Source organism: Rana temporaria, chromosome 9 (assembly GCF_905171775.1).
Source record: "Rana temporaria chromosome 9, aRanTem1.1, whole genome shotgun sequence".
Lineage (NCBI taxonomy): Eukaryota > Metazoa > Chordata > Amphibia > Anura > Ranidae > Rana > Rana temporaria.
Genome location: NC_053497.1, coordinates 130532013 through 130559055, shown reverse-complemented (window position 1 = coordinate 130559055; position 27043 = coordinate 130532013). Strand labels below are relative to the sequence as shown.

The 27043-nt window shown below is 44.3% G+C and overlaps 1 protein-coding gene across 2 annotated transcripts in view; it reads left to right on the top strand.

Annotated features, from left to right (window-relative positions):
* PNPLA7 (patatin like phospholipase domain containing 7) overlaps positions 1–27043 on the top strand; it is a 413102-nt gene that overhangs the window by 369204 nt on the left and 16855 nt on the right. For both annotated transcript variants that reach the window (XM_040324512.1, XM_040324513.1), the window contains 4 exons: positions 3040–3188; positions 4576–4728; positions 9581–9691; positions 23626–23707. In XM_040324512.1, coding sequence (XP_040180446.1) covers positions 3040–3188; positions 4576–4728; positions 9581–9691; positions 23626–23707 — 495 coding nt within the window. The remainder of the gene's footprint in view (positions 1–3039; positions 3189–4575; positions 4729–9580; positions 9692–23625; positions 23708–27043) is intronic.

The window sequence follows — 27043 nt, the reverse complement described above, 5'->3', positions numbered from 1 at the left end:
CAGAGTCTTTTTTACCTTAATGCAGGGAATGCATTGAGATAACAAAAAAAAACTTCTGCCTTTAGAACCACCTTTCAGTAGAAATGTTCCTCTGTTCTACTTCTGATTTGTACTGAAAGTAGAAGAATCAGCATAAGGGACAGATCATACTAATTGTAAGGTATGTCCCTTTTATATATTATATATATTTTTATATTGTTTTTATTAGCGATACTTAGGCTTTAAAGTACATTAACTAACTGACAGCCTGCATAAAGTCCAGGCACCTGGCCATTGTATTCTGCAAAGCTTGGCACATTCTTGTACTGTTTAATAGGGCCGAAACAACTAATCGATTAATCGACAACTAATCGATTATGAAATTAATCGATTACAATTTTCATAATCAATTAATCGGACAATAAACAACTAAAATTAGCCTTTTATAGTACAAATCGCTACTGTAAATATAACTTTCACTGTCCCACAGTAAAAAAATTAACCCCTTACAGTAGCGATTATTTGCTCATTTTGTCCTTTTTTTATTTATTTTTTTAACCCCATTATGTTACTAAACATTTCAGGCCTGGGTCACACCTCTGTTTTTTGGTGATTTTTGCAGAAACACACTACAGTTCATTTTCATGTTTTTTCCTATGGGACACGTTCACATCCATGATTTTTTTTCCGGCTGCTGCGTATTTGGAAAGGGCAAGGACTTTTTAACGCAAAACAGTGCTAATTTTTTTTTTTTTTGGTTCAATATACTTCAATGGAGAAGCTGCAGAAAAGCATGTAATGTGATTTTGCGGCAATTTGTGTTTTGTAATCTGCCCAACAACAAATTGGCCCCAAAAAAATTTAAAAATGAATTTTTTTTTTTTAAGGCTATTATGCGAATAATCGATTAATCGAAACAATAATCGGCCAACTAATCGATTATGAAAATAATCGTTAGTTGCAGCCCTACAGTTTAATGCTCTCCTGCACCCTGCTGTTGGCTCATACTAACATGGTAAGCTTCACTGACCAATAGTATATGGGAAAAGTGAGGTGCCTTCAACATAACTAGTTGTGGAAACTACAAACTAAGGGGTTTCCTGGGTGCACACTGCACTGGAAAGGGTACCTGTACTGAGGACAACCTCCCATTGCTGACACCCCTTTCAGAAAATGTTACTTCCCTGGCTGTCAGGATACTCCATTGTCTTCTGTACCTTCACAGCCCTGGAGCACAAATGTTTAGCAGCATTGAAAAGAGTTAGAACTTCTGACCATGTTTTATTGTCTGTACCTTCCTGCCTTGTTGACAACCGCTCCACCTTTTTTTGGTACGACTGATCTGCTCAATGGGTGCATGCCTTTCCCTTGTCTTTTAGAGCAGCAATAAACCCAAAAGAAACATTTATTATATTGCAGCTTACCGATTCTTGGATGTATTGGCTGCCTTCGTTTTTTTTTTTTTAAAGCTTTCTGTCCTTTATTTTCCCTTGGTGATCCGGCCAAGTAAGTCTGTTATTTGTTTTAACAGAAAAAGCCGCCCCCTGCCAGAAGACATGGATTATCACAACGGCTGTAGCAGCCGTTAATGATAATCGCAAGAGAATCCGGCAGGCTGGTTGTACCCAAGTTGATCGATTGCCAGCCTGCCCATTAGCGGGTTGAATCTCGGCCAATTGGGTGTTATTAAATCCCTCCTTCTCGTGTGGTAGGGGGGTCATAAGGTGATGGGATTTAAAGAGTCACGAAATAGGGGAAACATTTTTTTTTTTCCCCTCCTTTTATCCTAGTAAGGATTTAGGTTGAATGGGGTCATAAGAAGGGGGAATGGGGTTCCAGGAGTTGCCACAGCCACGAAATAAAGAGCTATTACGTTTTTTTTTTTCTTATAGGGTGTTATTGAGTCCCTCCTTCTTGTGTGGCATGGGAGTCATAAGGTGATGGGATTTAAAGAGTCACGAAATAAGGTTTTTTTGTTTTTTTTTTTCTCCCTCATATCTCCCTCTACCTCTTGTAGGTGGAGGGTGGATTGGGGGGGGGGGGGGAGAGGGAAGGGGAAGCAAGAGACATAATCTGAGGGTGCTCTTGGGGGGGGGGGGGGTAATGTATGTATTTTTATTTATATATGTATGGTGATGTTTTTTGTATTTTCTTTGTTATCTTTATTTGTTTGTTTCCTCTTTTTTGTGTATGTGTTGTAATTTGTTATAATAAAGAAAAGAAGCAATTATAAAAAAAAAGAATCTCGGCCAATGCCCGCTGAACCGTCTGAGATTCGAAACCGTGTATGGCAGGCCTAAAGGTTCCAGCTCAATGTTTTCTCCTCAGTGATTTATTGTGATGCTGTGAATAGTCTACATAGCCTGTGTACTATTATCTCTTGCTGTTCAGGTCTTATACAAAACACAATGCTAAAAAATAGGGATTAGGGATACACATGCCTCACTCTTTGCTAGCACATACCAAGCTGTATTGAATTTTACTTACCTAGAGACAATCAACTAGTAAAGAGCCATTGCCAAGCTTCCTCATTACAAAACAGAGCATGCTCTGGAAACTAAATGTCATGGAAGCGGTGTGCTAACTTGTTATAAAGATATCAGACAAGTAGTGAAAATGTTCCATATTAAATCAGTTTGTGAACTTGAACATAACATGAAAATAAAGGTAACCACAAACCTTTACAGTTTTCCTTTAAACACGAGAATTATTTTTTTTAGTATTCAAACCTGTCCTTGTAGTTGACAGCATTTTTACAATAATTATTCTGTCACTTTTCCTTCTAATTAACTGTCAGTATGTTTTGTCTTCATGAAGGCGTGTTGTGCAGTGCAATAAGGGGAGTGACGAGATCCTTTCATTAAACAGATTTATATGGCTATAACACTGTACTATATGTTCTCTGGTGCAGATCAGTGTTCTTTATTGTTTTAGTTTAAACGGGGGCCACACAGCTTTCTGCTTCCCCAAAATATGAAAAGCTACAGCTCTTGTATTAGAGTGAGAGGTTACCATTAAAATGACTTGTAACATGCTCATTCTCTTTTGGAATTCCAATAGCCGACGTAGCCCGTTCCATGGGTGCCAAGGTGGTTTTAGCCATTGATGTGGGCAGCAGAGATGAGACCAACCTGACTAATTACGGTGATGCCCTGTCTGGCTGGTGGTTGCTGTGGAAGAGGTGGAATCCGCTGTCAGAGAAAATCAAGGTGGGCTTTCTCAGGTGATGGTGGTAATCAAACTGGCCTCTCGTCCAAGGGGAGATGTGCGGACTCCCTGCTATGACTGTCAAGGGAAGTGATGCGAAAAGCTCAGAGCAGCCATGCATTCACCTGGAGTAAACAAGAATGGATTTTCTTGTTCAGGCATTAACCGCTTTGGAAGTGAATTAAGGTTGTTTTTAACCAGTTCGTTAAATGGGGAGCCACATTTCTTATACATAAAGGGCTTAAAATCTCATATTACGTTATTACAGTTGGAGCAGGATTTGAAACTGCTGCTCTTACACATGTTGCCGATACAGAAAATACCAGCTTGAAGTAGATTTGGTTATCCATGTGATCTGGTTAAATTAACTGTAAAAATATGTAATATTTAGAAATGTAAATATTAAATATTGCAGCTGAATGATATGGATTTTAATATTCAATGAATAGAGATGGCTCTTGTCCCCTTTTCATATTTACCTTTCTAGTTTTTATCTCTGTTGAAATTGAAACCAAGCTCAGTAGCTCAAGCTGAAATATGTGCACTGAGCCTGAGAAATTCCCCCGCCCCCTTTTGGCTTTTTCATATAGATCATTTCTTGTATTGAGAGCCTGAAGGTATACAATTTTGCTGTTCTTTCTTTTTAGAAAACCCACAGTGCTCTGTTTGTTTTGAGTGCACCAGGTCTGGTACACAGCTGTCTTGAACATATGAAAAGATTTATGTCCACTTATTCTGGTGAGCATGCACCCTTGCCACACAGGGCAGCCAGGTGCCAGGCCTACAGTACAGTTCAGCTTAGTCAGAAACGTAGCCTCCCAAACTGAACCAATGAAAGAGCCGCAAAACACAGATGATGTCATCTCTGTTCTCTCCACTCCGCTAAAGGATATGTAAAATTGCTTGTTGCTTCAGAAACTATGAGGCATGTTACTAGCAAACAAGTGGGTTGAGAATCTTTTTTCTGTCCTTAAGCTAGCCATAGAAGGATATAAATTCAGCCAGTTCAGCAGATATCGGCCAAAATTCCGATCCATGTGTGACCATCCGCGTCTGACAGAATTCGATTATTAGACTGTCTTCTGTCAAACAGAAAATGTTAGAAAACTTTTTGCTGATCAGTAGATGCAGCCAATACAATGCCTCCCTTGTGTGGATGGAGGAGTCTGTTTTTTTGTGTGTGTTTTAGCCTGCTGGCTGAATGAAAAAAAAATGTCCCGCTTGTGGCCTGAATAGAAGATCATTCCATCTTCACAGGATTGTGGCTGTGCATGTGGGATTGGGGGGTTTGCCTGAGACGTATAAAAAAAATGCATGCAATACCTTTCTAAAGTCATTCCTGTTGCACCTATGTATATAAACTCATTAATGCTGTCCATCCCCCTGAAGGTGCTGAATATGGCAGAGATCCAGACCCGGTTGGCATATGTGTGTTGTGTGCGGCAGCTGGAGATGGTGAAGAATAGTGAATACTGCGAGTACATTCGACCGCCAATTGACAGATATGGCACGTTGGAATTCGGCAAGTTTGATGAGATTTGTGTACGTATTTCTGCATTCATATGGGGGGACAGATGTAGCAGATGTAACATTAAGATTATGTAATCTTCTAAAGCAGCACTGGGGTCGCATATTACCTAGTGGTCCCTTCCACGGCTAGTCCACTTAATAAGTAATACTTCATTGTTGAATCACTCAGATTGCTGTAGCCCCATCCACCCACTGTGGCCATTACCAGAGAGTCATACTCTACCTTTTTTATTTTTTTATTTATTCAAAGGTAACAGGGAGGCTGCCATTGTTAACATCTCCTTCTGAACGCTCGTTTTCCTTACCTGTTGTGCTGATTCACTACTTTCTAAGCCACTAGCTAAGAACATACGGTATATGCAGATCAGGAGTTTTAAATTGACTCTGGATTTCCAGATCTGTCTGTTTCAGATAAGTGTCCCAACATATTGAAGCCAGAAACAACCAGGCAGCTAGAATTTTCTAAAGGATGTTAGTTATGACAGCCTCAGTATTCTTCTCAATACAGATCTCCTTTAGCGAGAGAGCATCTTTAGAGTACACCTCTCATGATGCATTGATTTTAAAAGAGAAGTGTCGGAATAAAAACAAAAAAAAAATAACATACCTAAATGGCTGACCCCCGCTGGCTCTACATTAAGAATTGAGCAATCAAAGACCACTGATCACTCAGTTCTTAGGTCTGCTGTGAGCACAGAGCTCAGTGGATGTGCCAGGCTGTGGAGGGTACGGAAGCAGCTGGCTCAGGCTCCCAGCACTGCGCTAAGAGGTTGAGCCAGCTACCAGTCAGAAATCTGGGCAGGTCCTGACATTATTGTCGGGATCCCTGCAGAGTCTTGACCGGCTCTGTGATGTCAGCTGAATCTGGGTCACAGGAGTGCAGAACAACGTTTTTCTCCCACAGGAGAAGTATAGCCAAAAGAGCTTTGGCCATACTTCTCCTTTAATACCGTTACAGTCTCTGACCCAGAACAGGTATAGGGAATAGGAATGACTGCACTTTTTTCATTCCTTTCTTAAATGCTTGTTCCAGGCCAGTAACTTAGAAGTGACTAAGCACTGAACTCTTGTGCGAAACGCCTCGCTTTTTATCCCACTGCTTGCTGTTCTGTGTAGTGCTTTTTATCCCTTTACAACAGGGGTGCCCGACCTTTTGAATAGCAAAGGCCACTTAAGCAACTTGGTAACCAGTCGTGGGCCACAATGAGCGAGGGCGTGCGGATGACAGGTCACGGCTACTCTATGGGCCCTCCGATCTGCCCAGATGGAAGGGGACAAATTCCCTTCTGTTTTTTTGGATTGGAGGTAGGCGAGCGTAAATGGACATCTGTTGCTCTGTAGAGGTGAATTGAGGGTCCCATTTGGTCGGGCTGATCATGTGAAAAGGGCTTTCAACTGATGTGCTGCAGTTTGCCCACACTGCGGGTGTAGCGTAGTGCACCTGTGTCTATCCTGCGGGTTAGCTGAACTTTGCCATAGACTCCTTCTGTGGCAAAGCCGGCGCTGTAGAGGAAACATCAGCTTATGGGGCTCTGGTCCGCAGCCGCTTTCTTCCTCTACCACCAGCTTCATTCACAACACTGATGCTGTGGTATGGGAAATTGGCAACCTGTGATCTGGGCTTGCCAACCCGCTATTCCAGGGCAGAAGGGCGCGGGCCACATGTGGCACCCCCTGCTTTACAACAATAAAGGCTACCTTTTTTAGGTTTATTTTGGAGTGCGGCTGTCCATGAAATTATTTTTTATTGATTTTAGTAACTTAGAAGTCTTGGAGTCTGAGACAACCAGCCAACAAGCATTTTCAGATTTAGGCCAGCAATGGCAGGCGAAACACCGCTTTCCTGACAGGTGCACTTTAAGGACAGTGACCAGTCTTTCCAAGAGAAGGTTTTATTTGGTCCATCTCATCATAGCTGGCTTCACTGTTACCAATTTGAAGGGAATATTGTTTTTTTTATATATATATATATATATATATATATATATATATATATATATATATATATATATATATATATATATATATATATATATATATATATATATATATATATATATATATATATATATATATATATATATATATATATATATATATATATATATATATATATATATATATATATATATATATATATATATATATATATATATATATATATATATATATATATATATATATATATATATATATATATATATATATTTTATTTATATAGAAAGGACTTAAAAAAAATAACATTTCATTTTTTTTTTTTTTTACCTAAATATGAAATATTGCATATTATTTCTATGCAGTCTTCTATCCAGCCAAGCGGTTGGCACGCTAATCTCTTTTCACATATTTAGCAAGTTTATCCTTCACCTATGCTGAAAGAAGCCTGTCGTTTTCAGAACTACTTACAGTAGTGACTCCATTCCGTGGGCTCAGTGGAAAGGTTCAGTCAGACAAACGTAGCTACAAAGTAAGCTTTTATCTGCTGTGCTGTTTGTTTAGCCAACCCATAGTACTTTTCCTTTGGCATGTATTGTTTATTTGTAAAACAGAGACATACGCTATATTACCAAAAGTATTGGGACACCTGCCTTTATACACACATGAACTTTAATAGCATCCCAGTCTTATGCCCCGTACACAAGATCCGAAAATCGTACAGAAAATGCCGCTTTCGAAACGATCGTATGATAATCGGATCATTAGTAGAGCGCTTCCGAGAACCGATCAGGACAGTTCATCCGATTTTATTTATTGGACATGCACGAAAGTACATGGATGACATGGATGAGGGAGTTTGGGGTGGAGATACTTGACTGGTCTGCACAGTGTCCTGACCTCAACCCAATAAATCACCTTTGGGATGAATTCGAGCGTAGACTACGAGCCAGGCCTTCTCGTCCAAAATCAGTGCCTGACCTCACAAATGCACTTCTGGAAGAATGGTCAAACATTCCCATAGACACTCCTAAACCTTGGGGACAGCCTTCCCAGAAGAGATGAAGCGGTTATAGCTGCAATGGGTGGGCCAACTATATATTAAACCCTACGGACTAAGACTGGAATGCCATTAAAGTTCATGTGGGTGTAAAGGCAGGTGTCCCGTTTTGGTAATATAGGGTATACACCGATATTAAACAACAGTTTGAATCATTGTAACCCGAATAAAAATAAAATTTGATCCAAAACCAGAAGAGAAGAGGAATGTGCATTAGTGATAACAGCTCAGCCTCAAGGTCCATCTATTTCCAAACTCTCTAGAAACCACAATGCATGTAATAAAATGACTTTCCTGAAGTGTATGGCATTTGCATTCCTAGTGAAAGTTCTATCATCATTAATACTCGGGTCCCTTTATTAAGGCCTCTTCATTACCATACTGTATCCCAATATCTCCTCTCATTTCAAAATCCCATTTAGTATAAATGATATGTTGTCCTTGTGTGACCGGTCGCACCCTTCCTCTCCTGTGGCAGCAGTGCTCTCTAAGATGGCACCTTGTGACTTGTATAATTTACAGGCGACAGGGCAAAGCTTGTGGCAGAGCTGTCTAGATGAATTAAACCGCTCGCTCTTTGTGCTGGGAGGAGTTCTATCTCAGGGGCATATATACAAAGCTTTTACAATGACCGTAAACTCTTGCTGTCACCATAAATTCACCACTAGTGATTCCCCAGTGTTGGAAGCTACCTGGCTATCATTGTATGTTCTTCCTAGAAATGAGCAAGTTTTCTAGGTATATCTTCGAGCTGTGTTGATTCCTGGCAACAAGGGAAGAGATTACAGTATGCAGAAAGATGCAATTATGTATTGCACCCACAGAAATAGCAATCTGTCAAGGTTATCTGTAAGAGGGAAATGTACACAGTAACTGACTTAAAATACCTCATTCTTCTATCCATTTACAATTCTATGTTAAAAGGTTTCCTTCTTTGGCTTCAGAGTTCAAGAGGGGTTCTGTTTTTATTGAAAAGTTGACTTACTTTGCTTTTCTATATTATCCTCTATATTATCTAGGTCAAAGGTCTACGAATTTTTTAAACCAAGAACCAGTTTACTGTCCTTCAGGCTTTGTGGGGCGGGCGCGGAATGTGGCCAACATGACTGCAAAATGTCCCAGCATCCGTGGGATTAAACGCACCCCAATCATTGGTGTCAGTGGGAGGAATAGTGCCCATCAGTGATATCGCAGGGAGAAATTGTGCTCCAACGTTGTTGTCATTGGGCCCCATTGTTGGTGTCATTGGGAGGAATAGTGCCCCATGATTGCTATCACTGGAAGGAATTTTGCCCCATTGTTGGTATCGCTGGGAGGAATTGTGCCCCATCAGTGTTGTCTTGGGCTCCATTGTTGGTTTCATTGGGAGGAATAATTCCCCATCATTGATGTAATTGGGAGGAATTATGCCCTGTCAGTGAATGAAATGGTGCCCCAAGGGCCTGAATAAAAGCAAGCAAATGGCCAACGGGCTGCAGTTTGGAGACCACTGATCTAGGCGATATAATAGTTAAAAGTACAAAGGCCCGTTCTCCGTCATCTTTTTCCTTCCTCATCACCTACACAATTAGTTTGCATTAATTTGATCTATGGAAGAGATTTAGACTCTACCGCCAGATAATCCATCCACTTTGCTGTCTGTAAAAGCTGCGACTGTTAATCATTATCAGCACGCCTGGAGCGTATCCAGTGTGTAGCGATGGCTATTTTAAAAGCTTTGGTTTAGGTTGATCACAAATATGCAGGCCGAGCTTTGTTCCATAGCTGAGCGATTGCCAGGTATTGACCAGTAATTACAGAGTAATGGCATTTAGATGGCGTTCATAATGCTGAACTCAGTATTAACCCCTTCTGCTCTTTCTGTTGTAGGATGTGGGGCACCAGCATGGGAAAACCGTCTTTAACGTCTGGAGTCGCAGTGGCGTCATCGTCAAAATGCTGAAGGACCGCCAAGAAACGTGCAAGTCCAAAACTTCAGATGTAAGTTCTTGAATTTCATTGATCCTAGGTTATTATTTTGAAAATTATATGAAACATCAGGCCTTACTATAACATGGCTTCTAACAATTGGGCAAGAAGAAATCTTGCCATCCCAAGCACTTGCACCAAGCTAAATACTATCAAACAGCAGAGCCTGTACTGCGCACTAAAGTTCTGACACAGGAAGAGAAGCATGGCATCCGGAGGGGATGAAGCTTAAAACAAACCTATTGTTTACCCATGCGGGTCACTTATTAATTTTGGCCCCTCCGGCAAGTTATGGGGTATTTGTATGATTTGAAGTATGCCTGCAAAATAGATTTATGTTGTGCATATATACTGTATAAAGACATGTCAATTAAATGCCAACTAGGTTCTTGTAATGCTGTACACAGATATCAGCAACCAGCTGCTCACCATCCCTATTGCTCAATTTGAGCACCAGGAGCAAAAGCGGGAAGCACGGTATATAAGCTGCACTTTGTGACTTGGAGCATGCATCAAGCTGAGCGGCCTATTGCTAGGTACCAAAGATATTGGGTATCTTTATTCGCCCCCAACAGCCAAATAGAGTAGCAGGTAAAGGGAATGAGAATATGTGCTGCTGGTTGCATAATGCCCCTTTCACACTTGTGCGACCTGAAAGTTGTACAATTTTGCCACAACTTAATGCATTGCCTGTGTAATCTTAAGGTCTATGGACCTCAAGTCACATCAAAGTCTGACCAAAGTACTGCAGGGGCTACTTTGAAGTTGCTGCGACTTGAAGTCGCACAGATATGAATGGTACTCATTGGAAATCACAGGGTATGACTTGAGACTGCAAAGTCGCATGACACGTGTGAAAGGGGCCTAAAAGCAAACTTTTGCTAGCTGTTTCTCCTACATGAGTAAGTACAGATTCGCCTTAACGTGGAAGTCTGGTCTAAACCTATATAATCTTGAACTTGTTCTCACCCCATTCTAAGTCCTAGAACAACTAGCCTGTAGAGGAGAGATGTGTAAACTTACCTATAACCTGGAGCGATCTATCCAGACACATGATCGGCTCCCAATGCTGACTTCAGTGGAGAAAATGAATGCCCAATACTGAGCCTCTGGGTGATGCCATTGTCCAGGCATTGCAACTATTGTCGACAATCTCTCCTCTCCCCTGAAGCCGCTTATGGGGGAGATCATGAGCGCCCAGGGAATAGGTAAGTATACACATTTTCTCTTATCGTCCATGGACGGACACAGCTCCTTAAATCTTGACAAGTGGGTTATGTTCCCTGTTTACAGGAGAGGACTAGGCAGAAACATGTTAGATAATTAAATACATGTTACATTAACAGAGTTGAACAGCCCCGCCCAGGGGGCGGTCCCTCCAGACATAACCCTCCTCACTGCAGCATGCAGCCTCAGTTTTGTTCTGCCTAGCAAAGGAGAAGGACGTATGGCACCCTTTGGGCCCAGCGCCCTGAGGAGAAATTTTATTTTGTTTTATTTTAATTTTTTCTTGAAGAATCTTCTTTCAACTGTCGGCTGAGAGACAGGCTGGATAATATAGATCCTTGTAGTCTACTCAGTCAGACCAGCAAGCGTGGGCACACCTATGCAAAGAGGCTGGGTCTGCCACCCAATACCCCATGATTCCTGGGGTGGCCGGTGAGCTTTTCTCCAAGGTCCACATATGACAGGGAGGGGGGGGGGGCCTTCCTGAGGGGACTGTGGTATCTGGCCTGAGTTTTTTATACTGGGGCTTTCCTGTGCAGGGTTTTGCTTTTTTGCACCTTTAAAAGCCCTAGGTGGCTTTTACTGTTTAAATGCAGCATTTTGCCGCCATTCGGCTGGCGCTGGCGCCATTTTTTGGGTGGTTTTCAATAGCATTAAATACTCCCATTGACGGCATTTTGTCGTAGCCGCGCTATGGCGCAGCTTACATTGCGGTCGGCCATTTTCCTGTGGCCGTGTTCTGAACGCTCGGCGGCCATCTTTGGGTAGTCCTGACCCCTAGTGCTGAATCTACGGCACACACAGGTCCTTTCAGATGCCGCAAGTTACCTCACGGTTTTCTTCCTCCCCACACGTCGTGTGCTGAGGGCGGACGGCATCGCTGGGCAGTCTCCTCCATGAGGTGAGTCCCCTGGGTACCCTGGTCATCGCAGCAAGGGGTGAGATGCCCCTGAATAGGGCCTGGGAGCTTCCGTTTTTTGTGGAGTGCATACACTCACATGATATACATACACACTATGTGTATGTATTGCTACTATTTGGGGTCAGTATCTGGGTCCTTCCCCAACATGCTTGTGGTGGCAGCAGGTGTTTAGTACCTGGGATTCCCACAGATGTTTTTTTTTTTTTCTCGTACATCACGGGACACAGAGAAGCATAGTAATTACTATGTGGGTTACAGAGTCTACCTTCAGGTGATGGACACTGGCAACCCCTCCCATACCGGGAGTACCTCAGTTTTTTCACCAGTGTCTAAGGTGGTGGTCACGTGATATAACATCTTAGAAAGCTTGCTTGAGCAAGCCTATTCCGGATCCGTCCAAAGTGCTTCTTAGCCAAAGTGGACGGTACCCGGGTCTCGGTTGAGAAGAACGGGGTTTTGCCTGTAATGCCTCTCATTTGAGGGCTGGATCCTGTGGGCTCAGTGCTTTGGTCAGACCCAATACCAAAAGCTTACTGACAGGGTACGATACAGGTCCAGGGGTGTGGTGTTCCTGTCCATGGACCCCGGTCCCTGAAGGTCTGCAGACTTGGCTCTCCGTGATGGGCGAAGATTGGACTGCCTGTATTTTTGCAGAGTCCTGCAGCGTTGGATAAGGTAAGTGAAGGTCCTTTATTATTGGTCCTGGACACTTTGGTGCCAGGGTTTGGGTGGACTGCGGTCGGGCGGGGGTTAAGAGTGCCCCCTCCCCCAGTTATCCCCTGGGGAATGCTCTGTCATGGAGCCATGGACCAGTTACCTGGATCTGCAGCATAAGGCATTTATGGGTGCGCTTCTCACTGCTGTAAGGGACCCTCTTTAGCTGGATAGTGCAGCTGGGTTTCCGCCGAGGGCTCGGTCTTTTTTGGATCACACAAATCAGACCGCTCTGTGAAGTTTTTTCCTTCTGTGCCCTTCTTTGTTAATTTCTTAGATGCGGAATGAGAAAAGCCGCTGAGGGCTTTTGTAGTCCCTCACCGCCGGGCTGTTCAGTGCCCCTTTGAGGAGAGCTCTTTCAAGAGGTGGGTTTCTTCTCCGGTGGTGGACCCTCTGGGTGTCATGTATAGGTGACCATTCTCCCTATTGCAAGAGGCCCCGCTTCGATGGATCTGACTGATGTTTACCATGCTGGGGTCTGTCTTGTGGCCTATTGTGACCTCTACTCTGGGGTCTCAGTCACTCACCGAGTGAGCATTTTGCACCAGACAGTGGAGGAGCACAGACTCTCTCCCAAAGTTATTAGGCTAGCGGACCAGCTGGTCCAGGGCCTCATTGAGGTCTGTGATGCTTCATTGAATGCTGTGCCCTTGTTATCCAGGGCTTCTGTTTCAGAATGGTTTTATGCACATGGTGGTGTAGTGGTTAACGCCATTACTTGGCAGCAAGAGAGTCATTGGTTCGAATCCGGACACTGACACCAATCTGCCTGGAACTTGCATTGTCGCTCCCTGTGTCTGCGTGGGTTTCCTCCGGGTACTCGGTTTCCTCCAAAGGCATGTGTGCATACACCTACATAATATACATACACACTATGTGTGTGTATTATTTATGGGCCGGCCGTCAAAGGCCCAACTGGGGGACTTATCCGTCCCTGGGTGCGTAAGCCGTTCACGCCGGCAACCAAATCCTGCCAATGTATGTAGCCTTCCCTCTCTGTCTCAAGGTGGGGGGGCGGCTTGCAGGTTCACAATTTGGTGAATCCTCCCTGCTCTCCAACCAGTGGGTCTGCGAGGTGGTCTCTTCGGAGTACTAGATAGGGTTTCCTCCTATCCACAGAACAAAGTTATTTCCTTGTGTCTTCCTCTCCCGGCTTGTCGGTCTGCCTTGGGCAGTGTGGGACTTGCTAAGCTGTGGGGTAATTTTACCTTTCCTGCAGGACGAGAGGTTTGAGGTTTTCTATGGGCCTCAGGCCCTAAATACCTTTGTGAACGTCGGGTAGTTCCACATGGAATCCACTCATTCGGTAGTAGCTGCGCTCCATCCGGGGGACGTCCTCAGACATCAGGGACGCATACATGCAGGTCCCGTTTTGTGCATGTCAGTGTTTTTTTCTGTGCTTCATGATGAGAGAGGGTCTCTGTCAGCCTGTGGCCCTCCCTTTTGATCTGGCATCAGCACCATGGGTTTTCAGCTAGGAGCTCGCACTTATCCTAACTTTGTTGGGACAGCGAGGCTTTGCCTCGTGGCTACTTGGATGACTTTCTTCTGAGAGCAGCTTCTGTCTCAGACCTAGTGGATGTGTTATTCCCATTCAGACCCTCCGAAGATTCGGGTGGGTGTTAACCATTTAGGCCAGAAGGTGTAGCTCAGTGGCAGCAAGCCCGCCTTCCATGTGTGCGACCCAGGGTTCAAATCTGGGGCATGCTAGGTTCCGACTCAGCGTTGGAGTATCTAGGGTTGATCCAGACTCCTCGGTGGCGAAGGTCCTTCTTCCCCTGGAGAAATTGCAGACTCTTCAATCTGCGGTGAAGATATTGGCATCACGCAATCAGTCTTCTCTCCGGCCACCTGCTGGTTCTGGGCCTGTGGCAGCCTCCTTCGAGGCAGTAATGTATGCCCAGTTCCACACTCTGGTTTTTCCAGGGGACATACTGTCCAGGTGGTAAAAATCTCTTGTCTCTGAAATCATCAAATTCGGGTGCGCCACCTAGTCAGAGTCTCTCTGAGTTGGTGACTGAGATCCCCAACTCTTCAGTCTGGGAAGTTGTCTCTTCCTTCCAGTGGTCGGGTTTACGGCAAATGCCAGCCTCACGGGTTGTGGGGGCACCTGGGGGGTCCAGTCGGCCCTGAGTCGCTGGACTTGCGTGGACCTACGGCCACACCTCCCTGAATGTGCCCGCTCTCGTCTGGTCTCGGTAGCTACCCAGGGTCGGGCCTGGCTAGTGCCTGGGTGGAAGACCGCCTGGGAATACCAGGTGCTGTGCTGGTTCATTGTGCCTGTCCTGGTTCATTGTCCTACAATTTTATTCGATCTGGATATGCTTCTCCTCGTGGTCGAGGAGGTTGCAAGTTCGTCCGATCTGGTTTCAGCCGGACAACGCCACGGCCGTGGCTTCGGTCTACCATCAGGTATCCCGGCAGGCGGACTACTGGAGTCGCCAGATGCTGGACCAGGGCGACTGGTCTTTGTTCTTGGGGTGTTTCGGCTCCCTTGCAGGAGGTGAGCCTCACAGGGCATGGATCTCCTGGCCGCTCATCTCCACCGCAAGGGTGTCGAAGTTAGTGGCCAGGTCTAGTTATCTGGTACAGACGCGTCAGTCGCGCTGGTGGCCCTGTGGGGTCTGTATCGGCGACTTTTTGCCGTTCCTCCATTGTAGTTGCTTCCTCGACTGCTCCACAGAGTGGAGGCTGAGGAGATCCCGATGATTCTAATGCCTCCGCGTCCTTGGTACGCCGATATCTGGCGGAGGTACCCTGGCGGATTTCCAGGGCGGGAGGTCCCTATGTCCCGAGGTCCCATACTTCCTCCTGTTGTACAGTCACTGACTTGCTCAACATGGCTATTGGAAGCCAGACTTTTAGAGATCGGGGTCTGTCCAACTCGGTCATCTCTACAATGCTGAGGTCACGGTAGTCTTCTTCGGAGGATCTACCGTCGCACCTGACAGGCCTACATCTCTTGGTGCAAAAAGGTGGAGTGACGTCCACGGACGTACTCGGTGTCCAGGGTTTTAAGGATAACTAAAGCCAAAAACAAAAATGCTATATACAGTATCTCACAAAAGTGAGTACACCCCTCACATTTTTGTAAACATTTTATTATTTTTTTCATGTGACAACACTGAAGAAATTACACGTTGCTGCAATGTGAAGTAGTGAGTGTAAAGCTTGTATAACAGTGTAAATTTGCTGTCCCCTCAAAATAACTCAACACACAGCCATTAATGTATAAACCGCTGCTAACAAAAGTGAGTACACCCCTAAGTGAAAGTGTCAATATTTTGTGTGGCCACCATTATTTTCCAGCACTGCCTTAACCCTCTTGGGCATGGAGTTCACCAGAGCTTCACAAGTTGCCCCTGGAGTCTCCTCCACTCCTCCATGACAACATCATGGAGCTGGTGAATGTTAGAGACCTTGCGCTCCTCCACCTTCTGTTTGAAGATGCCCCACAGATGCCCAATAGGGTTTAGGTCTGGAGACGTGCTTGGCCAGTCCATCACCTTTACCCTCAGCTTCTTTAGCAAGGCAGTAGTCGTCTTAGAGGTGTGTTTGGGGTCGTTATGTTAGAATACTGCCCTACAGCCCAGTCTCCGAAGGAAGGGGGATCCTGCTCTGCTATAGTATGTCACAGTACATGTTGGCATTCATGGTTCTCTCAATGAACTGTAGCTCCCCAGTGCCGGCAGCACTCATGCAGCTCCAGACCATGACAATCCCACCACCATGCTTGACTGTAGGCAAGACACACTTGTCTTTGTACTCCTCACCTGGTTGCCGCCACACACGCCTGACACCATCTGAACCAAATAAGTTTACCTTGGTCTTATCAGACCACAGGACATGATTCCAGTAATCCATGTCCTTTGTCTGCTTGTCTTCAGCAAACTGTTTGTGGGCGTTTTTTGTGCATCATCTTTAGAAGAGGCTTCCTTCTGGACGACAGCCATGCAGACCAATTTGATGCAGTGTGCGGCGTATGGTCTGAGCACTGACAGGCTGGCCCCCCACCCCTTCAACCTCTGCAGCAATGCTGGCAGCACTTATTCGTCTATTTCCCAAAGACAACCTCTGGATATGACGCTGAGCATGTGCACTCAACTTCTTTGGTTGACCATGGCGAGGCCTGTTCTGAGCTGAATCCATCCTGTTAAACCATTGTATGGTCTTGGCCACCGTGCTGCAGCTCAGTTTCAGGGTTTGGCAATCTTCTTATAGCCTAGGCCATCTTTATGTAGAGCAACAATTATTATTATTTTTTCAGGTCCTCAGAGAGTTCTTTGCCATGAGGTGCCATGTTGAACTTCCAGTGACCAGTATGAGAGAGTGAGAGCGATAACACCAAATTTAACACACCACCTCCTCATTCACACCTGAGACCTTGTAACACTAATGAGTCACATGACATCAGGGAGGGAAAATTGCTAATTGTGCCCAATTTGGACATTTTCACTTAGGGGTGTGCTCACTTTTGTTGCATTTTTGTTTTTGGGTTTAGTTATCCTTCAAGCCGAACCCAACAATAAAAGATTTACTACCATGGACTATTGTGCTACTTTCGCTGTTTATGTGGAAAACGGTTTACTCCTTAACAAAACACAAAACTGGCAGTGTGATTCCATAGCTGATCATTTGCCAGTCTTGATTTCTGTAGCTGTCCACTTCCCACAGTCCTGAGAAAAGCCTGAGCAGAGGTAAAGCGTGATTCAGAATGTCTCCCGCTGGGTATTCCCCTTACAGCTGAAAAGTCAGTTCATCAGTGACCTATGTACACTGTGGATGTTTGCAGCTCATAGCTATACACACATGCGTGAGGGGTTCCCGGAATCAATGAATACAATAATTAGATCTCGTTGTTTATCTCTTCTCTCATGAGGGAGGGTCTTCGGACTGCCAGCAGAAGAGATTTCAGCGCCGTCTGTACTGTAGCGGTACGCTTGGAGAGGTTAATCACTCGTGCGAATGGCTTGGGATTACGGTCTTGTACAATGTGAAGGAAATTAAATGTATGAGATATGTTATGTCTGCTTCATATGCACCATGTAATAAAAATTTAAAGTGATTGTAAAGGTTAACCTTCTTTCTTTTTTTATAACAAATATATTCTACTTACCTGCTCTGTACAATGGTTTTGCACAGGGCGGCCCTGAACCTCCTTTTCTAGGGTCCCCCGCCGGCACTGTATACTCCTCCTTGTCTGTCTGCCCCCATAGCAAACGGCTTGCTATGAGGGCAGATGCGTGGGTTTGATCCTGAGTTGGGCTGTGTGCATCTGTTGACACACATAGCATGGCTCACCCCGTCCCCCACTCTCTACTCACAGGATTTGACTGACAGTCCCTGTGTGAAGAGCAAGAGATGAGAGAAGACTTCAGCCGGGCACAGCGCTGGATCAAGAATAGACTCAGGTAAGTGTGTAAGGGGGAGGGGGGGCTAGGAGGGCCACAATTGGGCTTTTTTACCTTAATCCAGAGAATGCATGAAGGTAAAAATCCTCAGTTTATTCAGCTTTAATTTAAAAGGAACCTGGTAGATTGAAATTTGTAAGCTGACTTGCTTTTAAAGAGCCAATCTTCATATTTTAAAGCTCATCTCTAATCAGATATAAGAAAAACATAAATTAGTGCAGCTTTGTAATCATCAATACATAATCTAATGCAAACAGTACATAAATTGGACTTGGTATTGGCTTCTTGCAGTCTATACTGTACAGCAGAGCCCAGAGAGGTGGAGGGAGAAGCGGCACATGTTTCTTGTGCGTTTTGCTGGAGTTTAAGGAGCCATGCTGACAGAAGGAGAGATCAGAATGATAGAGGGAATAGGGCTTATCAGTGATCTACTTACTCCTTTCACTGCCCAGTCACAAGCTGGTGTTGGAAAGGAGACCTTTATAAGTGAAACTGCAGCTGGGAAAGCTCAAGTCTCCTCCCCTGCTAGAGAGGACGGTGCTGTGGAGCACAGCTGTGTAAATTACAGAACTGGATGGACATAAATAAAAATTCTTTAGCAGGTAAAAACAGTTCTCAAATGTGTATTTTATCTGTGTATATAGATGTTTGAATGGAATTCAGCTTTGATGTTTTGGTGGACGCTGAGCATTAAACTGGGGATTATTCAATACATATAACAGGACAGTGACTGACCACCAGGCTTCACCAATAACTTAAATAGCATTGAACTGAAATATTATTTTTGTGGACTGAGCTGAAGCATCAGTTTTGGATAGATTGAGCTTTTAAGGCAGGGCCTGGTAACTCAGAATGATGGGCGTGATTATATGCAGTGACAATGGTTACAGTAAATGCCAATCGTAATGTCAAACCGGGACCTCAATTCCAGGCTGAGGGGCAGATCAATGTTTTTTCTGGCTCGCAGCCCAGTATTATAGGACAAGGTCTAAACTCAGTCTGATTGACTTAATTGCATTAAACAGATGGCATTCTGGGTTTTGCATTCAGGAACGGCTTACAGGTAAATGGTTTTTGGCTGGAGTTTAAAAGGTGTGTTATTGACGCTGTATACTGCTAACCGCAGGGGAGAAACTGGAAAAAAGGAGATCTTATTTAAAGGCAAAATGTCACGGCTCCATCCACCCACAGCCTCTTGGCATCAGCTTTGTATAGATCTATATGCTGTGGTCCAGGCGTGAAGTCTTTTCACACATGGGGAATATTTACAAGGCTTTGTGACACTGCAACCAGCACTTTTCCCAACCACTGTGCTTTATTCCTTGCCCTGAACATGGGAAGTTTTAGAGGACAGAGTGTCCTTGTTCAGTCATAGAGCCTGCATTGGGGTCAGCAGGTCTGCAGCCTCTAAACTCCACATCATATATCAGTTCCTAATGACAACCCCAACTCAGAAAAGGGCAGGTGGGCAGACATGTTTTTCACAAGAATCAATAGGTCCTTGTAGCATTACCAAATCACATTATTATTTGGAGGGAAAAAAATATGTGTTTCGTGTCACAAATAATAGCAATAAAAATAAACTTTTCTCCCAAATAACTTGGTTCTGGAAGCCTGGAGAACAGTTCACTTTTCATGTCATTAGATTAAAAAACGTGTTTGCCACCAGGCTGACTGCTTGGCAGGATAGATAAGCAAGGCACAAACCTAGTGTGGCAGTGCTAAGCAGGAAGTGGAGTCTAAATATATAATGAGCAAATATACACACAACTGTGAGTATTAATAATTACACTTGGATTTAAAACAGCAGCTTGCTAAGATATTTTACATTAAAAGAGAAGTTCAGAATTTGAAAACAACAAACGATTATATGCCCCTAGATGGATGCACCATGGATCCGATGGCGCATTTGTCACCCACTGGCTCTGCAATGAGAACTCATCGATCAAGCATGCCGATTGCTCAGTTCTCCCCTCTGCTCTGAGCAGAGAGCCGGAACTGTCCGTTATCGGTTTTCTGCTCTCACCTCCAAAACTCACGGGAGCGATGGGCTGTGGAGGGGGAGGGAGGGGCAGGCTCTCAGCGGCTTGTGGAGAACCTGAGCCAGGTGCCAATCCAGGCTTCTGGGCGATTGCTGACCATGTGGTCAGGCTCTGAGGCATCAGCCGACAGAGGGCTTCAGTCCACTGTCAGCTGAAAACATATAATGGGAGTTCAGAATGAAGTGCACTCCTGTGATCCATAGAAGAAGCAGGGCTTTTTTTCAGGGGGAACTGAGTTCCACCCCCTCTGGCTCAGACCCTTTGGTGCCTGCTCACCACAGTCACTTGTAAACACAGAAGTCGGGTTTCTGTGTTTACAAGTGACAGCTCTGCACTCTGTGTGTAACCCCCTGAACTCTACACTCTGTATGTAATGCAATCCTGGTATTTAATGCCCCTTTAAGACCCTTCTACTGTTTTTGAAATCGGAACGGGTCGTGGTTGAGTTCCTGCACCTATTTTCTGAGAAAAAAAGCTCTGAGAAGAAGTATAACCAAATGCTAAATAACATATATAATGTTTGGGGGTTCTGAGTGATTGTAAAGTCTTGTGTTTTGTTTTGTTTTTTGTTCTATTTACCTGCCCTTGTTTTACTTACATGTTCTACTTACCTGCCCTATTTAATGGTTTTGCACAGAGCAGCCTGGATCCTCCTCTTCTCGGGTTCCTTATCGGTGCTCTTGGCCCCTCCAGCAAGCAGCTTGCTATGGGGGCACCTGAGCGGAGCCACGCCCCGGCCCAGCCCCCTTTCTCTCCTCATTAGCTCACTCACTTTGACTGACAGCAGTGGGAGCCTGTGGCGCCGTGCTGCTTTCAGCCAATGAGCAGCCGAGACACTCCTGCAACATCACTGGATCTAGATGGGGCTCAGGTAAGTATTAAGGAGGCTGCTGCACACAGAAGGGTTTTTATCTTAATGCATAGAACACATTACGATAATAAACTTTCTACCTTTACAACCACTTTAAGCTTTAAAAAGAAGCAATAAAAAAAACTCTACATAGGACTGTAAATAACATGTGATCAAGATATGTTGGGTACAATTTAGCTTATCCCAGTGCATTTCAAAATTGCTTTCTTCCTCAGGGGAAATTAGAATTTTTAGAGACTGGAAGATATACAAAAATAATATTTACATGTAATCAATATACTGGGCTAGATTCAGGTACAATTGCGCTTTTTTTACGGAGGCGCAGGGCAACGTTTTTGCCCTGCGCCCCCGCAAATTTACTGCGCTGCCCTTGATTCACGGAGCAGTAGCTCCGTAAATTGCGTGGGCGTGCCGGCAAAATGCCCGGTGTAAGCGCGCGCAATTTAAATGATCCCGTAGGGGGCGGGAATCATTTAAATTAGGCGCGTTCCCGCGCCGATCGTAGAGCGCATGCGCCGTCGGGAAACTTTCCCGACGTGCATTGCGGCAAATGGCGTCGCAAGGATGTCATTTGCTTCAAAGTGAACGTGAATGGCGTCCAGCGCCATTCACGAATCACTTACGCAAACTAAGTAAATTTGAAATTTCGCGACGCGGGAACGACGGGTATACGTAACATTGGCTGCCCCTGCTAATAGCAGGGGCAGCCTTACGCGAAAAACGCCGTACAGAAACGACGTAAACTGCGTACGCAGGGCTCGCGTAACGTTGTGAATCGGCGTTAGTATGCAATTTGCATACTATACGCTGAGCACAACGGGAACGCCACATAGCGGCCATCGCAAGAATGCAGCCTAAGATATGCGGGCATAAGAGCCTTATGCCGCGCATATCTTAGGCTGCAGTCGGCGTAACGAGGTTCCTGAATCAGGAGCATTCGTTACGCTGGGGCAAGTAAGCAATTGCGCTGTGTAACTATGGTTACACAGGCGCAATTGCTTCTTGAATCCAGGCCACTGTGTATAATGAACATTAATACCAATGGGCATGACCATAGCCTTGCAATCCCCTAGAGCAGTGGTTCTCAACCTAAGGGTCAAATTATGATTTGCCAGGGGTCCCCAAATCCTGGGCTGTTCTTGAAGCCCGCACCACTCTCCCTGCCTTTTTGTGGCCGCCCAGCTGGGCTGTCCCTGGAGCCCGTGGCCTCCCACTCAGCCTCTTCGCAGCCGCCCATTCAGTTCACGGCATGGGTGGGGGTGAAGAGGCTAGAGGTCAGCTGACTAGTGAGGAATGTGAAGTGGGAGGGGCTGGAGTAGACCCTATCTCCTGATTCTGGCATAGGTGCCACTGCTACGAGTTGCCACAAAGTCGGAGGCACAGTGAGTAACAGAACCTGTGATTATAATTGCCATTAAAAGTCCTCACAACAGTTCTCAGATCAGCAGATGACCTTGTTTAAGAGCACCTAATCCACTCATCCCACCAAGGAGTAGGAGAATGAATAAAAATAAAGAATACATGGAAGGGAGAGGAAAAGAGGGGTGGAACAAAGAAAAAGGGAGAGAAAGAACAAGAAAGACAGATAGAGCGAGGGATGGGAGAAAAAAACAAGAAATTTGGATAGAGAGAGATAAAAGGGAAAGAAAGAAGAACAAAGAGAGTAGTACATCCAAAAATGTACCATAAGGGGTTTTAATACTGTACAAGTGGAAGGGACAGCTAAATGTCTGTGGGTTAGGGGTGCAAATTACTTGTCTTGCCCCGGGCACTGACAACCCACGATACGAAAATAATTTTACTGTTAAGGGTCCCCACAACTTGGGAAATTTTATCAAGGGGTCACGGCACTAGGAAGGTTGAGAACCACTGCAGAGTGAGTCAAGGACCGCCTCGTTCAACAGAACCTAAAGTTGCCAACCTTGGTGACTTTTTTCTCCCCAAGGTTGGTGTTCTTAGGCTCTGTTGAGGGAGGTGATCCTTGACTTGCCCTAGGGGATTGCTTTGTGACCTCTGCACACAACAGTGATTTTACCAGCTGCATGTTCTTACGATCATTTGGTTTTGTAAGTAAGTCTATGGTCATGCTCATTGGTATTGGTTGCTTTGTTTATATTTTATATATATATATATTGATTGCATGTGATATTATTTTGTATATCTTCCAGTCTCTACAAATTCTCACTTCCTCTGAGGAAGAAAACAATATTAAAACGCGCTGGGAAGAGCAACGTTTCTTGATCACATGTTATTTGCAGCACTATGTAGTGTTTTTCATTGCTTCCTTTTTAAGTGTATGTTCCAAATTATATTTTATATGGATACTTGTGTTAGTATGTGAAATGCTTAAAGAAAATCCCATCCAGATAAGATTTTTGGATCAAGTACGTACTGTACCTTCACTCTTTAGCTGCTTTGTAGAGAAAGATGAAACCCATGTAAGCTCCAAGTCATTCTAATCAGAACTTATACAGGGCTGAAGACTCTTCCTACCTCAGTGGGGGGTTAAGCACCAAGCACCAGTGCTGTCAAATGCTTCTCCATACCCAGAGGTAGCAGATTACTCCCAAGTGAAGGGAAGGTGAGTATATGCAGCTGTTATGAGAAGCATTATTGCATACTGTACCTGTTGCTTTGTCCTGTTTGGATAAAACGTTGAAAACGGTTTACTAATAATTGCCAGTTTTTTGGTTAGTTATGTGATACAGAAACTCATCTTATATAAATCTTACCTGGTCTTTTTCACCCTTGGCCCACAGCTGAACACCTGCCCCAACGCCTCCTTCACAGATCTTGCAGAGATCGTGTCTAGGATTGAACCTGTGAAGACAGCCGTTGATGGTAAGTGCAAAACTTTTCATGTGTTCCCCTTTGTAGGGGAACAGTGTGTGTAGCATACTAGAAATGTCTGATACAAACACTATACCAGTTGAACTTTTATGGCCTATGTCAACAGGCTTTGGGGCTTGTATCCGTGCAATCAGTTTGACATCAGTACGAGACGCTTCTGAGATCATTCAGAATTCATTGTAGGGCATTTGGCATGCAGTTGACCTCCTTCAGACCTCCCTTTTTACCTGGATTTTTATTGTAATTTGGAGTGCAAAAACAAGCTTGAAGCAAACTAAATTCTGTGAACAAAGGCCCTAAGAGTATTGTTTTGTTTCCCCTTTGAGGGTTGTAACAAGGGCAAACACTGATATGACAAAGGGTTAACACACGCAGCTAGCACTGGATGCACTCACATGAAGTGAAGAAATAAGTGGCTTATCTCCACGAGCAGCGAGCTCGTCTGTGTCCTGCTTCCCCTCTTGCTTCAAGTCCTCAGTGTATCACTCTGGAGGTGCTAGGTGACTCGAGTAGCGATGTCACAAAAAATTAAGGGAAGGAGGGCACATCCCATAATCCAGTATAGCAAAAACTTTTATGTAAAACAACATAAAAACTCACATTTAATCAGTAAAAGAGTGCACAATATCCACAAGTAGTGAACTCGTTTGCCGTCCGTCAGGTGCTACAGTTGTCCAACGCTCCAATCCCGACACGTATCGTCACACCACGTGACTTCATTCCCCTGATGAAGTCACGTGGTGTGACGATACGCGTCTGGGTTGGACAACTGTAGCACCTGACGGACGGCAAACGAGTTCGCTACTCGTGGATATTGTGCACCGTTTTACTGCTTAAATGTGAGTTTTTATGTTGTTTTAAATAAAAGTTTTTGCTATACTGGATTATGCGATGTGCCCCCCTTTCCTTCATTTTTTGTGACATCGCTACTCGAGTCACCTAGCACCTCCAGAGTGATACACTGAGGACTTGAAGCAAGAGGGGAAGCAGGACACAGACGAGCTCGCTGCTCGTGGAGATAAGCCACTTATTTCTTCACTTCATGTGAGTGCATCCAGTGCTAGCTGCGTGTGTTAACCCTTTGTCATATCAGTATTACACCATTTTGCCGTATGTTATCTCCTTGCATGTGTTGCCTGGGACTGTAACTCTAAGAGCATCATTGGCTATAAGACCAGACCTTCGAATGCAAACCCCTCCGATCAGGCTTTATTTGCCAGCTGTGAGGTGAGCTGCTGGGACCACTAGTGGTGTGTGTGATACTTCAAGGGGTGCCGCTTGCCTATCTCACAAGATTCAGTTGCGGGGTCTTCTATCATTGGACTTTCTTTTCTTTTATTCAGCAGTTGTATCAGACTTTTTACCATTACCGTGTGGTTCTTTGATTTGGATCTCTTTGATTTGGACTTTATGTGTGCCATATTTTTACGTATAGAGACTGTTCATTCATTGCTACCGTGTTTTAACACTTCACTTGCTTATATTTTGGGTTGCCTAGTTTAATGTGCCCTTTTTTCTTATCTCACTTATAGCTTATTAGTGTGTTAATTTTCACAGCGCAGACATTTTCACTTGTTTATTTATCACTTTTTGTCTATTAAGGTAGACCTTTTCCAGTGTTTGCAGCAGTGTCCCCGTCACTCCACTTCCCCTTCCCCTTCACAGACAGCGCAGGAGTTTTACCCCATTCAAGGGCAAACACTAATCCCTTCACATTGCCTCACAGTCTTTTAAATGGAGCAGCTTGATGATCACATGATCAGCTCTCATGCAGTATCATGATCAGAGCCTGCCTGCTGTCAGTGACAGCTTGGTGTCAAAGTGCCTCCCTCCATGATCGGCTGCCTGCTCCGCTCTCCTCTCTCGTGCCTGTTGTCCCCCTCTGTATCCATCTATTAGAGGCTGGCAGAGCACAATATGTCATTTGTTTTCAAAAACGAGCGCTGGAAATACCTAATTTGAGCTGTTTTGAGGCTGGTCACATGATTTAATAAAAGTAGGTAGTGCAGCGCTAAAAGTCCAATAATAGAAAGTCCATAAAGAATCTTTTCTAAAGTGACTGGTGATGAGTAGAAAAATCATGCAGGTGCTGTAGCGTGGAATAAAGCAGAAACACCTCCACCAATGGTAGCAATGGCCGCTCACCTCACAGATATGACCCTCTGTTAGATTAGGTCATATACAGCAGTCCCATAAGGGTATCTCCAATAGCAAGGAAAATCCAGCAATGATAAAAAGGTCTCCAAAAGGAAGGTCAGCAGTAAAGCATCCAATCCAAATATGAAAGAAAAAGGCACATAGTGTTTCTCCGTGGAGACAAGGCAATAATGTTTAATGAGTAAAAAATGCACTTACAGAGCAGGGCACTTAGTCCAGTGCCAAGAATAACAGGCGTGTGTGTGACTGTGATGGCGGGTGACGTCACGCTCTCCCTACCGAACGTTACGTCCCAGGGGCGGGACTTCTTCAGCGGATGTCACATGATTTGCGGCCGATTGACAGCTACAATACAGAGCTTCTGCAGAGGAGACAAGTGGCCATGTGATCTCCCTGGCTAACGTCAGAGCAAGATCACGGCCCATCCCTCAGAAGCAATGTATTGGAGCTGGAAAGCAGCTGTGAGTGATGTGACCGGCCTGAAGACAGCTAAAATTAGGTATTTATAGCGCTCGTTTTTGAAAAGGAATGACACAGGGTGCTATGCCAGCCTCTAATAGAGGGACTGGCATAGACTTGTACAGATGGGTTAACAACCCCTTTAACTCTAAACTGATGGCCTGTAGGGGCTTTTAAAGCATAATTTATGGAAAATATAGGGTACCAAAGTATGTTGAATGAAAAAACGAAGGGTGGGATTTTTATGAAGCACATTACTGACATACGAACCAAAAATATATGGTAAACCTATTTATTAATACAAACAAAGGAGGTATAACATATACAAATTAAGATGGTAGAAATAGTAACCATCTAGAAATTACATAATAGTACAAGCTATTGCCTCAATTAAAAGTCCCAACCTTAGCTTTAGGCCCCAATTTACCAAAGTATGTTGTCGTTTTGCGGGCACATACAAATGCATTGCTTGCCATGTTGGGTATCTATTTACTTGTTACCTTTTAAATATATATTTTCAGTTAAATATATACTTTTATGCTTGATAAGCCATTGCGCAAATATTGCGTTGCCTAAAAAATTGACGCCAACGCCATTTTATTCTCCAGGACGTCTCTGCTTTTAGAAAATATGTGTTTGAGGGGTTTGAACTAAACTTCATGCCTAAAATTATATATATATATATATATATATATATATATATATTGCATA